The 15037-nt window shown below is 39.1% G+C and overlaps 1 protein-coding gene, 1 long non-coding RNA gene and 1 pseudogene across 2 annotated transcripts; 1 reads left to right on the top strand and 2 right to left on the bottom strand.

The window, feature by feature from the left end:
* The first annotated feature begins 429 nt into the window (after positions 1-429).
* On the top strand, positions 430-1783 carry LOC130699614 (uncharacterized). Its single transcript, XR_009003483.2, has 4 exons — positions 430-471; positions 594-690; positions 1527-1658; positions 1718-1783. It is a non-coding gene; the product is annotated as an uncharacterized LOC130699614 (long non-coding RNA).
* A 5274-nt stretch (positions 1784-7057) lies between these two features.
* Positions 7058-11092, bottom strand: LOC130699574 (tubby-related protein 4-like; annotated as a pseudogene).
* A 1356-nt stretch (positions 11093-12448) lies between these two features.
* Positions 12449-14362, bottom strand: LOC130699604 (uncharacterized). Its single transcript, XM_057521852.2, has 5 exons — positions 14206-14362; positions 13669-14136; positions 13471-13603; positions 13157-13399; positions 12449-13078 (listed from the first exon to the last, which is right to left on the bottom strand). Exons 1-5 carry the CDS (start codon positions 14326-14328, stop codon positions 12600-12602), a joined length of 1446 nt encoding a protein of 481 aa, XP_057377835.1. The 5' UTR covers positions 14329-14362; the 3' UTR covers positions 12449-12599.
* Between the last annotated feature and the right edge of the window lie 675 nt (positions 14363-15037).

Below are 15037 nucleotides of genomic sequence, written 5' to 3'. Positions count from 1 at the left end.
TATCCATCAACAGCAAGTATATTTGACATAGCTGTTGATGGAATTAGGAATACAAAATCAAAATTACCTAAACGGTTAACAACACAGAAAGGTAAATAGTGACCAAGACGGTTAAAACTTATGCCATGTTATGTTTATAACTAAAAACGAAGAAATTCTTGCAGCAGTCGTAGCGGCCATTAATTTAGTACTTAAAATTTTAAACTTGTTGAGAGATATAATAAACGGCTCCTAGATGGCGTCAAAGTCTTTTGACATCACTTTCCCATAATTTCAACACATTTTGCTTGTGCGTTCGTTTGGGTGTGCAACTGTCTGACTGAAGTCCTGTGCAAGTTTACTTCGAAATATGGTAATTGTCAATTTTTTAAAATTACAATTGGAAATCTCGTTTATTGTTAAAAGGATCAGCTATTGTTTCACTATTTACTTGTTTTTCAAAGACTGGATATAGTGAAGATCAACTTGCTGGTAAGAATGCTTTTTAAAGTGGCTATTTTCTTACCTTATATGGTAATGAAAGTTGTAAAAATGTAAAATAAATCATTTTTAATATTTCTGGTTCTAATAGAATCTAATTTTTTCTTTTTCAGAGCACAAATTTACCGTTTTCACACATCTTCGAATTTAGCGGTACTTGGGGTTTTCTGCAACCATCCAAAATTTCATCGGACATCAAAGTGAATTAGGGTGGAGTATTTTCTAAATGATTCGAGTTTTCACTTTTGAGGTTTTGAATTTGCTTGAGGTATGTCCTGGGCTGATTTCCATTGAAAGCGAATAATTTACAACTTTACCAAAAAAATATGCTTTTCAATGTTTTTCAGCATTTAAAATTATAAACAGTGCTTCGGTAATTTTATAGATAAAAGTTATTCCATGTACGTAGATGTTCATTGTACAGAGATTTTCAGAAAATGGTCCCATAGGTGATAAAATTAATATTATATGTATTATATATACATATTATTAAAGTTAAGGAGGGATGTTTTGTTAACAAGAATCGGATAATTTGATTTCTTGGGGATTCCGCTACACTTATACTTTGTGAATGGCGATTAAGCGTAAATTTTATTCAAAACGGATGATCATTCAGTAGTTTTGACTACATTTGTGCGTCTAAATATATGTTAATATTTATTGTGTACTATGTATTCCTTGTAAGCAACATACGTCTTAACATGAAAATTGCTTTTAATCTATGAAACTATCGAAGCACCAAATATCTAGGCGCATTATATGTGTCCGTGTATTACTGATAAAATTTTGTTTGTATGTTGATGCTTTAGCCACGGGTTTAGAAGCGTTGCATGTACGTTTAATGATATAGAAGTGAAGCAAGGAATTTCGATAGGTATTTTGCTAACGTAGAGAAATAAGTAATTTTTTTAAACTTTACCATTACGTTATTTCATTTGATTTGTCACTCCAATTCTTTGTTATTAGCAAAATTTTCTTTAGGATTTGTAAGTGTTATATTTTCCTAAGTCTTGTTTGAAACTAACAGTGTTTTCATTTTATTGTAGTGCTGTTGAAGATGGAACTGCCATGAAGAGGAATTAATTAACTTGCGGTATGCCCTTGAAATCGAACAGCGTCTAAGGGTGTAAACTGAAAGAAGTTATTCAATCATTATTTACTCAACAAAACAAGATAAGGTAGAAAAATGCCTAAACTAATTTTCAGGCCCGTTTGAAATGTATGTTTTTGATGATAGATGGCGAGTGGCTTCCCGTGTGCCCTTCGACATCGTCAGTACGCTTTCGAATTTGACATGTTCAGGAATGCTAGTAACATGCATACATAAAGCATGTTAATACCAGAGCATCCTGGTGAGTTTGTGCGAAACAGCTACACTTCGAGCTTGACATACGTATTGATTATGCCTGGGATACTGCTGGTAAACTAAATGTTAAACCATTGTAGCAGCCATTTAATCGAGACACCTAGAGGAGGAGTTATCACCTATTTTGCCATGCCATGGAAATATCAGCTGTTCCGTCTCGTCTGACGTCAACCGAGAAAGGCATCGAGGTTTCGTTCTGTGAAATTTCTTCGCCGATTTGTTATTTGAGGTATGTTTATGACGTAAATTTTCCGTTTTTGGCGTAAAGATAGATTTACATTGTTGAGATAACACATAGGTGCCTCTTAGAAGTCTCACAACTAAAGTTTTAAGTAAAAGCAGCATTATGCGACTGTAGTAAATTACGGGGAGAAGTATGGCTGAGTATCGTTTGGTTACCAGCATATGTTTTGCTTTTGTTATTTTAATGTACATAATTTTACCATCTTTAAAGAAATGGAACTATTGGTTGTAAAATTTTTCAATCTAAGTGTCAATGCTTCCAGGTTTTGTTAGGTATTTTATTTTTACTTTGAGTACTATTTATCGTTGGATTTATTATTTGAATACTTTTTATGTTAACAATATTGGTGTAAACTGTATTTGCAGGTTTCCAAGCTGTGTCTGGTGTGCTGGCTAGGGGAATATGCTGTGAAAGTATGAAATGCCAGCAATATTATGGTGTCAATTTGAATATAAATATATAATATTTGCAGTGTCATTCCTGTGTTACATATAGTGCCTGCTTTGAAGAAAAGAGAAAAGCTAAAGATTTAGTTGTTTGAATGGCTTTGAAATACTACCAGGAAAGAAGTTTTGTTGTAACAGTAAAGCATATAGAGAAGAGAGTCAGAGGAAAATGCTTTGAAATGGAACATGAACATTCCTAAGTTCTTTTGCTTTTCTTAGTTGGCTTAGTGGAACAGTTTGGTAGCACGAGTAGTTGCTTTTATTATAAGTTTTAAATTGTAAAATAAATACAAGTGAGAAATTTATAAAGAATTCTTATATTGTCCCACCTCCACCACACAATTCCACCACTATTTTACATACATAATATTTACATAAATACAAATACATACAAACATACACTTTACTAAGTTAACCCGTTGGCTGCCAGGCCATGCAACCCGTAGGTTGCTTAACTACAGTAACTACGCATCGCCGTCTGAAGGATCCGCGAACAAGGTGGGACTTGTCCGAAGACAAGTCCGGGCTGACACGGCAATAGATTCCATTCCGGGAATGCACACCCCAGGAATCTATTGCCGCATCGACAAAGAGAGGCCCTACTGGTGCATTGCCTACGGCGCCTAATGGCATAAGCCATTAGGCGCAATGGCGACTGTTCCCCCCATGGCCATGGGGAGAACAGCGCCCGGTCCCTATAAGCTACAAAAAAAATGGGACGCAAACGGGGTGGCAGCCAACGGGTTAACTTACAGATTACAATGCAAAACAAAACAATACCAGGGCAACGTTCCACGGTGAAATCCTCCATCCTCGAGGGGACGGTGACAGCGACCAGGTGAAGGCGATGAGGTGAAGGCGATGAGGTGAAGGCGATGAGGTGCGACGAGGCGAAGGCGATGGTGACAGCGACGAGGCGAAGGCGATGGTGACAGCGACGAGGCGAAGGCGATGGTGACAGCGACGAGGCGAAGGCGATGGTGACAGCGACGAGGCGAAGGCGATGGTGACAGCGACGAGGCGAAGGCGATGGTGACAGCGACGAGGCGAAGGCGATGGGGACAGCGACGAGGCGAAGGCGATGGTGACAGCGACGAGGCGAAGGCGACGGTGACAGCGACGAGGCGAAGGCGACGGTGACAGCGACGAGGCGATGAGGCAAAGGCGACGGTGACAGCGACGAGGCAAAGGCGACGGTGACAAGGCGATGAGGCGACGGTGACAGCCCCTAGGCGAAGGTGATGAGACGATGGTGACAGCGACGAAATGAAGGCAATAGATGAAATGTGGTCCTATCACGTAATTTTACATTACAATACAATAATACTCCACAACATGAAAACTTGAAATACCAAAAAGGTGGATGGTTCCAAAGCCTATGCAGGTTTATAGCCAACGGTGGGAAAACTGAAGGTTTGAAGATTTGAGGCTCAACGGATGAAAGGTAATGGGAAACTGCATTGTGGCCAAATGAAGATTGAGAGATTTAAGCATTGTGTCTTAATCTACTCAATTTTGTTACCTACAGTGTCAGCATCCCTTGTGAGTGTAAGACCATGATCTTGATAGCAATGGAAGTATGATGCCCATACAGAATAGGAATCCTCTCACTGTGCAGTTGCATGATGACCAGTGGCAATTATAGCCTGTCCATACCATGATATAACAAGCTGAACTGTTGTATGAAGGGGAAAAATCAGTGTAAAATATTTGCCACTCAAAACACACAGCACAATGGATTTATTTCTTTACAAAGAACATACCATCGATTCTTTGTTGAAGTATCCTTTGAAAGACAAAATGTAGGGAACAGAACAAACGTGTAAACCATTCACTTCCGTACTCACATAGCAATTAACGATGACAAATTTTCCAAATAGTTGAGTTTCAACCGCTAGATGTCTCTTAGTTATAAGTAAAATTCCTATCAAATTTTAAGCCCGACAAAAAAAAATAAGCCCGACTAAGGCAATCCGTTTTACCCATAATAAAAATAAGAAATGTTGTCCTTTTTTTCTATTTTACTGCTATCGCCATCTACCGGTCACATTTCTAGTTATAGAATGGGCTTATATGCTCGGGCTTAAAATATTTTAGATTACTCCAAAACTATAAAATCTACGTAAAAACAAATTCCATATTCGTTTTTCATGGTTAATCCTGAATCAAAATCAACTATAGTTATCTAGATTTAATGCTATTATTTTTTTAATAGGAAAAAAATATTAAGCCCGGCAATATAAGCGCGGGCTTATTTTTTAACCCAACTTTTACCATTTTTTACGTTTTATTCAAAAGCTATGAGTTCCACGAGAAAACAACACTCACATTCGTGATGCCCGTTCAATTCTGCATCGTAACATGTATTTAAAGCGAAATCTAAAATTTTGCAAAAATTGAAAAGTAAGAAGGCTATATTGCCTTCTCACTTTTCCAATTTCTTAAAATCCTAGATTTCATTAAAAATACATTATTCCGATTCAAAATTAATCGCTGATCACGAAAATGGGGTATATTTTTATACGAGGCATTTAATTTTTGAATTAACCATAAAAAACACAAAGTAGGGCTTATTTAGTCGGGCTTAAAATTTTTTTCGGTCGGTGTATGCAGAGAATCAACTAGAAATATTACCGGTAGATGGCGTTAGCAGTAAAGAGGAAAAAAGTCCAATGTTTTTTATTTTTATCATGGGTAAAACGGATTGCCATAGATCAACACCAAAAAGGAAAACACTTAATTGGAAATAGCACACCATTTGATTTGATGGAAACTCTACGAGCACAAAATAGTTTGATTTCTGACACTACGGCTGATGAACTTGCGTCGCCATCTAGCGGAAATTCAATTTCGTCACATTTGCAAATAAGCCCGACAAAAATAACTAACCCCGACTTTTCGTATTTTAAAAATTAATGTTTGAAACCTAGATATTGCCATAACAATACATGATTTGAATTCGCAATTCAACGCTGATGTCGAAACTTCAGTTTGTTTTTACCTGAAAGTTATAGTTTAAGAGTTATTCAAATTCGACGTGGTTGTTATAAAACCCCTTTAAGTAGAAGTAAAAACCACAATTAATAATCAAAAACAAAACGCTGTTTAGAGAATGGAAGCTACACTTATGATCAAAATGCTTAAAATGCTTGGAATATTAATGTTCATTTTTTACTTTTTGCAAAGTTGAAAAAAAAAAAATTACCGGAAGTGACCAGAAATAGTCTATATCTCCAGAAATACTGAGCCCACAACAAAACGAATATGATTGTCGTGATCCTCATGAAATTTAGGGTGTGTCTGACCTATTTTATCCGTTTTTGGTGAAAAGTCCAATTTGGCCAAAATCGCGATTTTTCCTGAACTATAGTTCAGGGAAATTTGCGATTTTTGACGATTTTCGGGTATTTTCTACTGACACATGGATTCGACCCCAAATTTCACGAGGATTACGAAAATGTCGGTCTTTTTTTGTTCAGAACAACAGATAGTGAGTTATTAAGCATTTAAAAACCGGATCTTAAACCGGAAGTTGAAATTTCGGAAATTTAAAAAATGAACATTGTTTTCCTTTATAGGGTACAAAGGATATGCATAGTTTCAAACGTAAACTATAGAGAATTCACATAATATGACCTTTCAAAGTTCTTAAAGTTCAGTTTTCAGATGCGGCCTACATACCACTTCAAAGGACTACCGCGCACATAACAATTGAAGCTAATGTTTCAAAACCATCACCCTTATTTGGCAGCCATCCGAACTAAGGTGATAGTGGAACAGATCTGGTTATCACCAGAAGAAAGTAAATTGGAGATCCAATTCTTGCAGATATTTTGATGGCAAATTGCACATCTTGTAATAATATTTTACTCATAATCAGTGATTTAGGTTCGACATGGCAGATCAGGTTTGCCACACCAATACATGATTCGAACTCGCTATTCAACAGGCGATGCCGAAAATTCAGTTTTGGTTTACCTGGAAGTTATAGTTTTGGAGTTATCCAAATTCGAAGTGGTTGTTATAACACAATCCTTTGGGTAGAGGTAAAAACCACAATTAAAAAACAAAAACAAAACACTGTTGTGATGATGGAACCTCAAATACACCTTCCTAACGCAACAACGTGTTTAACAATAAACATCACGAGAAAAAGACACAAAAATAGTTCGATTTCTGACACTAGGGCTGATGAACTTGCATCGCCATCTAGAGAAAATATAATTTCGTCAAATCTTCAAATAAGCCAGACTTTCCTATTTTTTATTTCTTAATGTTTAAAACCTAGATGGTGCCACACAATTTCCATGATTTGAACTGACAATTCAACACCGACGTGTTAGAAACCTGTCGGTCTCATCTTGCAGGAAATGTAATGTCCCGGCCAATTTCCGGTACGCTGCTGTCATTTATCCATCTTCCCATTCATTAACGTGTATTGAAAACTTTCATAATAAACAAAGGAATGACACGTGAAATAAATTCTTACAGTTACGAATGTTTAATATCACAAGAGGCATATTGACCATTTCTGGACAGATTTATTCAAATTCCATTTTTATTTCAATCGTTGAGTCACGTTTGCCAATGCCACAGCAAAAGCCTGGACAGCTGAGAAAGGATACTGAAAATCTAACGTGTAGGCATTCCCATCGATTCTGCCAAACTGCATAACCTGTCAATCATACCAATTAGAACATCATCAATGCACCTTCGTATAAAACCTTAGCTGATATTAAACTACCTGTTTTCCTTTGAATTCAATCTGGAAATTCTTCGCAGATTCTTGGGTCACTCTCCCCCCAAAGTCCAACTGATAAACTTGACTGTGTTCGTTCCACAGTGGAGCTTTATTGTTCAAAACAAACTCACATCTTCGTCTTGTCTGAGCTGGTGGCTCGCGTTCTTCACCATTACTTGCTGAATTCTTTTCAGCTATCCATGTCTGTCGTAGCTAAGAGATTTAATTACAATCTACGTCGATGGAAAAATAACTGAAGAACACGATTACCTTATTAAGTAGCTGGGCCTTTTGGAAACTCTCTAGATCGTGGAAATTGTGGACTGTAGTCGCCTGAGCGTCGTCGATATCATCGTCTGAGCTGTCCATTGCGGTAGCCGCGGGCGGGGCGGCTCGACTCTTGCCCAGCCGTCTGGCCAGCAACGGAGAATTGAGCAATTGCCTAGTGTTCAGATATTATTCAGTTATTGATTAAAGATTGAATCAAAAAGCATTTAAGGTGAATTTACCGTATAGGAGATTGGTGGCGGCGTTCATTTTTTACTGTAGCCGACGAATTATTCCGGCGACGTCCTATGGCTGGACTAGAATTAGGTGTGTTGGGTTCAGATCGGCCAGCAGTCGATTTCCCTGCCGACGATGAGCATTTACGACCAAACAATGGACTGAGTCGGGCCAAAGCGAAACGCTTTTCCTTATTAACTTTACTATGACCTTCGCCATCGGACACATGTTGGGCCTGCAAAACTTGGCTGCCAACTCTCGAACGAAACGAGTTTGTGCTCGTTTTTTTGTCCGTCGTCGTTGCTTTTGTAACTAATGGTTGAGTAATTTGGACGGCCCAAGAGCTACGAATGTCCGGTAATCCCGAACAACGGCTCCGATTACTACCAACAACAGGACTAGAGTCCAGTGAGCGACTCTTTCTTCGTCTACTATAAGGCCAATTGCTATTGTTGCTGATTGCAGACGCTATTGCGAGATGCCCAACGCTCTGACTACGCCATCTAACGGCCGGTGTAGACAATATGATCCGCGAGTCAGAGTTCCACTCGATCCGTAACATTTCGTCGAGTGTCGTCTGAGGTTGATGTTGAACCGTCCGTCGATGATGAGTCGGTGAAGGTGGGGGTTCCATCCGGCTCATTCCGGCTTTCCGTCTCAATCGTAAATTAGGTGTCGTCAGTGGAACTATGGGCGGATGTTGACGGTTCGATGATTCTCTATTGCCTTTCGAATTATCTTCTTCGTCCGACGGGCAGATTGAAATGGGTGCCCCTTCTTCTTCTACTTCAGTTCCAGGTGAAGAATCACGTAAATCGACCACGCCCAGCGTCATTTGACGCGGTTGAAGGTGTAACAATGACGTCTTGTACGTAATCTGACCAAGATGCGTCGGCAGAGATGGCGTTAATCCAGTGATTTTGAATCGAGTTCCCCAAATGTTTGAAGCCACTTCAGCCAGCGTTGAATTCTACAATTTAAAAATTGAAATAAACTTGACTTTCATTTTCAAAAATTTTTTTCAAGTTCAAACCTCTCCATTAGTTTTACAGCCGTTATTATCCCCAGGATTAGCATGTTGGTTGTTGAGTTTCCTCCCTCCAAATTTCCGCTGAAGTCTTGGGGTCGATACGCAACTATCGTCCGTTTCGGAATCTGAATCAGCCGAGTGCTGTCCAGCAGCCGGACAATTTCGCCTGAATTTACGTCTAAGACCAGGACTAAGCAATTGCTGGAATTTGCTGGCCGATGTAGGTGGAGGAGCTAAAAGCAATTCGGAGCTCTTGTTCAACAAAGGCTGACTTTTACTCATATCGTTGCTGGAGAACTTTCGCGGATCGTAAATAACAAACTCTGGTCTTATTCTCGACGTTGGTTTACCCTAAAGATATCGAAAATAATCGTTTTTTAAAATGGCGACAGCAACGGTGACAATAAGTAAAGAGTGGGGGAGAGAAATGTAATTGAAAAGGAAACCTTGAGAAGAAGAATGAGTCCACCGAGGAATTCGAGATAGAGGGTGAAGCCAACACCTCCACCGCTGCTGGTTGGTGCATCAGGATCGATCAATCCGTCCATTCCATGCTACCCGGCAGAGTCTTCTTCATCGCGTCGTATCATAGTGCACTAGAGCCGTGTGTTACCCGGTGGCGGTTTGCAGACATAATCTCGAATTCGTTGCTCTTCCGGAACACGACACTTTGAAATAATTAAATAAATGCATTTAGTATTTTTTTTCTTGTCATTTAAAAAATAAAATGATTTCTTACATGGACGGTGCTGGAAAAGAGGGAAACGATCAAGTTACGGATGAGCTTGGGTATTCGGTCAGTGAATATGGGGTCGTCAAATTGGTCCGGTCCGGTTAAACATCGTCTGAGTTTGAGACGCGCTAAATGCTGCAAGGAGGCGATCCTTCGAGGTGAAACCCATGCAACATGAACTGTGCGGAGCCAACCACGTAATTTTGCTTCCTCCATAACTTTATCTAGAAGAACACCAGAAATAAAGTAACCAAATAACCTATGTAACAGTGAAACGCACCGTTTACATAAGCCATCAATTCATCAGCCGAAACTTCTTTCTTTGCAGATAAGACGACGAAAGCGAATGGCCGTTCCCCATCTTCGTCGTGGGGTAAACCCACGTCTGCTGTATCTTTGATAGCAGGATGACTTACTATATATGACTTTCAATGTTACTTGGTAATATCTGTTATTGGTCAAAGCAAATGTTAACTTTTAATCAATTAAAACAAAATAGTCGATCATCTTTCTTACGTTGAGAATACGAAATTTAATCAGTTCTTTGTAGCGTCCAACAATAACAACTTGTTTATTATCATCATAGTATCCTTTATCCCCTATGAGCCCATCCTTCTCTAAGGAAATTGGCAGTTTCCTACAATGTGCAAACATTAGATGATTACTAGCTGAAAAATTAAATGTTTATCTTTATTATGATGTCATACTTGTTGAGATACCCTGTGAGCATAAACAGGGTTTGCACACAGATTTCTCCATCCCGATTTGGGTCAAGATCATCACCAGTATGTGCATTAATAACCTAAAATATTGAATAAATAATAAATGCTTTGTCATTGGTTTATAATGGCAATACATACATTGACAAATCAAATACCTTTAGTTTGCAAAACATTGTGTACTGTCCCTTCTGAGCCAAAAACATGCCCTTCAATATTCAAAATGTATACAGCTACAATAAAAACTAATCATTAAAAAATTTATTTCTACTTTTTGCTTACTGCTGATGGCTATAGATTTGTCCAGTGCAGCCATTTCGGACATAGTTGGTAGGCGCTGACAACATACCACTCCAACTTCACTCATTGTATACACCTGGATTGTAAATTATATAAAAATAATGTATATTGATAATTGACTAAATTGCTAGAGAGTTTGCAGAATCCTTTACGTAACTGTAAAGGATCGTAACTGTGGAGTACGAGCTACTGCTGTGAGTACATGCTGACTGCTGGAGGCTTTCACTGAATAATAAACAATAACAATCTTTCTATGGAACATTAACAAAATAATGATAAATACCTTAACAGAACCAATGGCTGATAGCAAATTCTCTTCACTAAAATTTGATATGCAGTACAGTTCTAAGTGGCATGTTGTTGATCCAATGGCTGTGCAGAGTCCACCAGTGTTGTTCATATTATTCACAAAAAGAATCATGGTTTTACTTGCTATTCTTGGTGTACTTCATTATTTAAAAAAAGACATTAGTCATAACTGGCAATGTCTATCCATTTGTTTTCAAACAAATCATCTGCTTGTATACTGTTGATTTTACGATTTTTTAAACGAGCAGACATCTACCGAAAAAATGCCACTTTTCCTGGTGTAACCTTCACAAGTTAGAGAAAACAAAATGGGAAAATCAATCAAATGAAGTTGGCAAGAAATAGTGATTGTTGTTTAAACGATTCTGCCAAGCCATCTGATGATTGAGAAAACAGATTATGTTGCCCCACTTCTAACAAAAACACAGGCCACTTGCATTGTTCGTCAGTTCGAGCAATACAATGTCAAAGATACCCCTCACTCTATGGTGCCATCGAAACAAAAATGGCGCCTAAATGGCGAAACGTGGCCGGAAAAAAAGGTCTGAAAGGCAAGGCCGACCATTAATGGCCGAAAAAAAGACGGAATCGGCGCATTCTCACACTGCATCATTTTAAAAGATTTCTCACAAATCAGTAAAAGGAAAACAAACAAAAAAATAAACGGTTGCAATTTGAAAAAAATCACAGCCAAATAACTGGGAGAGGGGAGGGGTCGAGATTTTAAGCCCTTCTGATTTGTCATTGTGCGATGATACATGCAAAACGAAAGCAAAAAAAAATATCTAAAAACTAACCTGGAAAAAGAGCAGATAACTTCTTCCGTTATGAATTGCATTCAAACGCAGCACAGCCATCGATGAACTATCTGCTTTACACTGGGCGATTGGGTCTTGGTTGATGCACTCCCGTCGAGGGCGCCAATTGTCTCTCAATCAGCTGACCAACTTGCCATCGCAGTCTTTCTTTACACTTGATACATCATATGATTTCAACACTAAATTGTTTGTCAGCCGATTGTGATTGAAAACTTTTGTCGTCAACACTGAAACCCTTACAATAAGGAAACAGAAAGTGAGACGAGTAGAAAGCGCCACGTAAAACATCCTTTGTGGATGTCAGTTAAAATGGCATTGATGAAACTGCTCAGTTGGTGAGCACAATTTGGCGCTTTTTTTTACCCCCCACCCCACCCCACGAAGATGAGGAGCACATGGTGACCTTGGTATAGATGCAAGTTGGCTTTAGAGACGACCGAGAAATCAAGACAGTTGATAATCATGGGCATTGCCTCTGGATCTGATTTGGGTTTCGCGGAACGTACACGGTCAAAGCCAGAGCGTATTCGTTCAAACAACGCAATAGAGTTTTCGTGCGGAAGTCAGGGCGTTCCTCTCACATTATCCTGTAACATTTAAAAAAAAAATCAACAGCTGTTCTTCTTCATTCAGTATCAATTGTAAAAAGACAGGTTGTTGAAATGATGGCGGGCGTCTTGAACAAGATTTCGATGGCCAAGGGCAGACCTTTGACGTCAACAATATGGGTCGAATGATTATTATTTTCAACTCGAATGTTTCCACATTGAAATGCGAACATCTACGCTCTTTATTTCAAGGAGACAAACATCTAACTTTTCCCGGATAGGTGAAAGCCTCAAGCTAAGTTTCCTACACCCGTAAAAAAACAACATAAAATCACGCTAATACAAATATGAAATAAATTCATCACTTAGGCGTTGTAAATTCCTCGTCCAACATGAAACCTGTAAAGCGATTATGTCCGTGATGGTTATCAAACAGAAAGCTCGTCGGTGCCACGCCTGTAATCTGCAACCAAACACGATCGTTGGCTTTCAATTTCAACGTTGATTGAAGTGTCAGTGGACGATCGTGGTGCGTGGTGACGTCACCCTCATGTTGAAAAGTTCTACCAACTTGGATTGCGTTCAAAAAAAGACCTACTCCGACGTAAGCCGTTCCCTCTGCAGGCTCACTACTGGCCAATCCGTTAAACGAGAAGAAATAAATGCCATCCCGTGGTGCGGTGAATATTCCCGTTTTTAAATTTATGCCGTTGCCGACGTTAACCTTTTCGACATCAAATGGTATAGCAACATCCGTTGTTTTGAACAGCTGATTCTTCTGGACAGAGAAATATGTCGGCAAAGATTTCACATCGACATACCCGATCCATGTTTGATAACCTGTTCATCAATGTATGTTCAATAACGTTCATCAAATAAAAACGTGAAAATCCACGTATAACCATTGATCTATTATACCTCGTTCGTTAGGTCGTTTATCGAATTGGCAGAAAACAGTTTCCACTTGTTTATCTCCTCTGACTAAGAAGACTCCGTTGAGAGTGTGTCCCATCCGCCACAAATCGTCACACGATCTCGGCATTGCCTCCGTTTTTGCCTTTCCCTGACATGCTAATCGAGACACTTGGTGTTGACCGGAGCCCTTAAACGGGTTGCTAAAATGGAAGCGGGTGAACGGCAAACGCTTGTCTGTGTTGTAACCTGGATTTTAACACCGATTTCAATTGTCGTTGAGTTTTTTTTTTTTAATCAAATAAATAGATCACTCGTACCGTGTTCTTTATATTCAGAGAGTTTGTCGCACGTCGTCAACCAATTGGAAAATTCGTGTCTTTTGCCGTCTTTGTCGATCCACCAAGCGTAGGCTATCCCTTTGTGGTTTAATGGCGCTTTCTTGCAATAGTACTGCACCACCAAACGCCAGTTTTAAGGCAAACGATCGTTCAAAATCAGGGCTTTAATCGAAATACCAAAATGGTTTGTGAGCAGCCATGGGACAATTGAATCAACGCTTGGATTTGTCTATCGCTCGCGTAATATTTGATTGGCCTCGAGTAACATCCAGGTTCGGTGCAATTTCCAATGTCCATTTTCGATTCGCTGTCGTGCAAAATGGATGTTTTGCCATATCTGGACACCTCTTTTCCGTCCATATAACAATGGACGTGGATTGGTGGATCACCGACGCCTTGGCCGTCTGGATCGATCCAGTACATACCGGAGGGGTACGACGGATTTGCGACGTGGATTTCATGGCAAGTACGAAGAGTTGCGTTCTGACGACGATGTTGATTGATGTCGATATTGTCTTTCAAAGGTTTATGTCCTTTCTTCAGAACAGCCAAAAGTGAATCCTGTTTTTCAATTTTAGCTTCCAGTCGACCGACTTTTGTCTCCAAATCAATAATTTTGCCTTCCAAATGTTCTTTGACTTTGATCTTTAAGCGAACACGTAAGTCAAACATTAGGAATTAATGCAGCAAGAAAAGATATTAATTTGGACTCACATAGTTTTTCTCAAGTTGTTCAATTCTTGCTTGCATATCAGGGGGAGCAGCCGTGAGATAGCACGTAGACAGCGCCAAAATAAGAAGAAATGATCGAATCGTCCCGGAGAATTGATGTCCCATCCTTTCGCCTTTGCATAGCGGCTTAGAATGAAATACCGAGTAAACTATAAGCTGGTTTAAATGCCTAGATGATGTTTTGAAATGACATTCATTAAAAAAAAAAAGAGGTCAGTTGCATGGTAACTTAAGAATCTATTTATCTGATCTTATCTATAGGATATAGCGGAAACGCTATTTCTTCTTAGTTGCAGCGTATTTTCCAGATTGGGAAAGCAAATCTCAAGGCTGATGTTAAACTATTCCATAAACCAAGAATGATAGCCCATCACTGATCTCACAATCAGCATTCTGTTCTCCTTTTTCTCGAATTAATCGCGTCTTTCGTTCTCGTTTTTCACGTTGCTTTTGCATCTTCCTTTTGCATCTTTTTTGAATCAAACAGTATTTCGGTTTCTTGGTCGTCTTTCCTATGTCTTTTCCTCTCCGTTTCTCTAAATCATTTTAGGTGATGCTGGTCGATCCTGAAAAATGAAACAAACACGAAATACCGAACTTGATATGAGCAACAAGAAAATATTACTTACCTCGCTGGCCCTTTCTTATTCGCATTCGTCTTGCTTATGTAAAGTCGTTGATATTCTTTCATATTATTTCATTTTTCATCGGCAACAGCTTAAAATTACGTGCCGGATAAATAGAGAATGAAATGAAATATTCCGAAAACAAATCACGGTTTTCTTTCGCGATACATTGTTTTTTCGTTTTCGTC

This window comes from Daphnia carinata, chromosome 2, assembly GCF_022539665.2.
Source record: "Daphnia carinata strain CSIRO-1 chromosome 2, CSIRO_AGI_Dcar_HiC_V3, whole genome shotgun sequence".
NCBI classification, from domain to species: domain Eukaryota; kingdom Metazoa; phylum Arthropoda; class Branchiopoda; order Diplostraca; family Daphniidae; genus Daphnia; species Daphnia carinata.
Note: the sequence above shows the minus strand (reverse complement) of the source record. Positions and strands in the feature narration are given on the sequence as shown.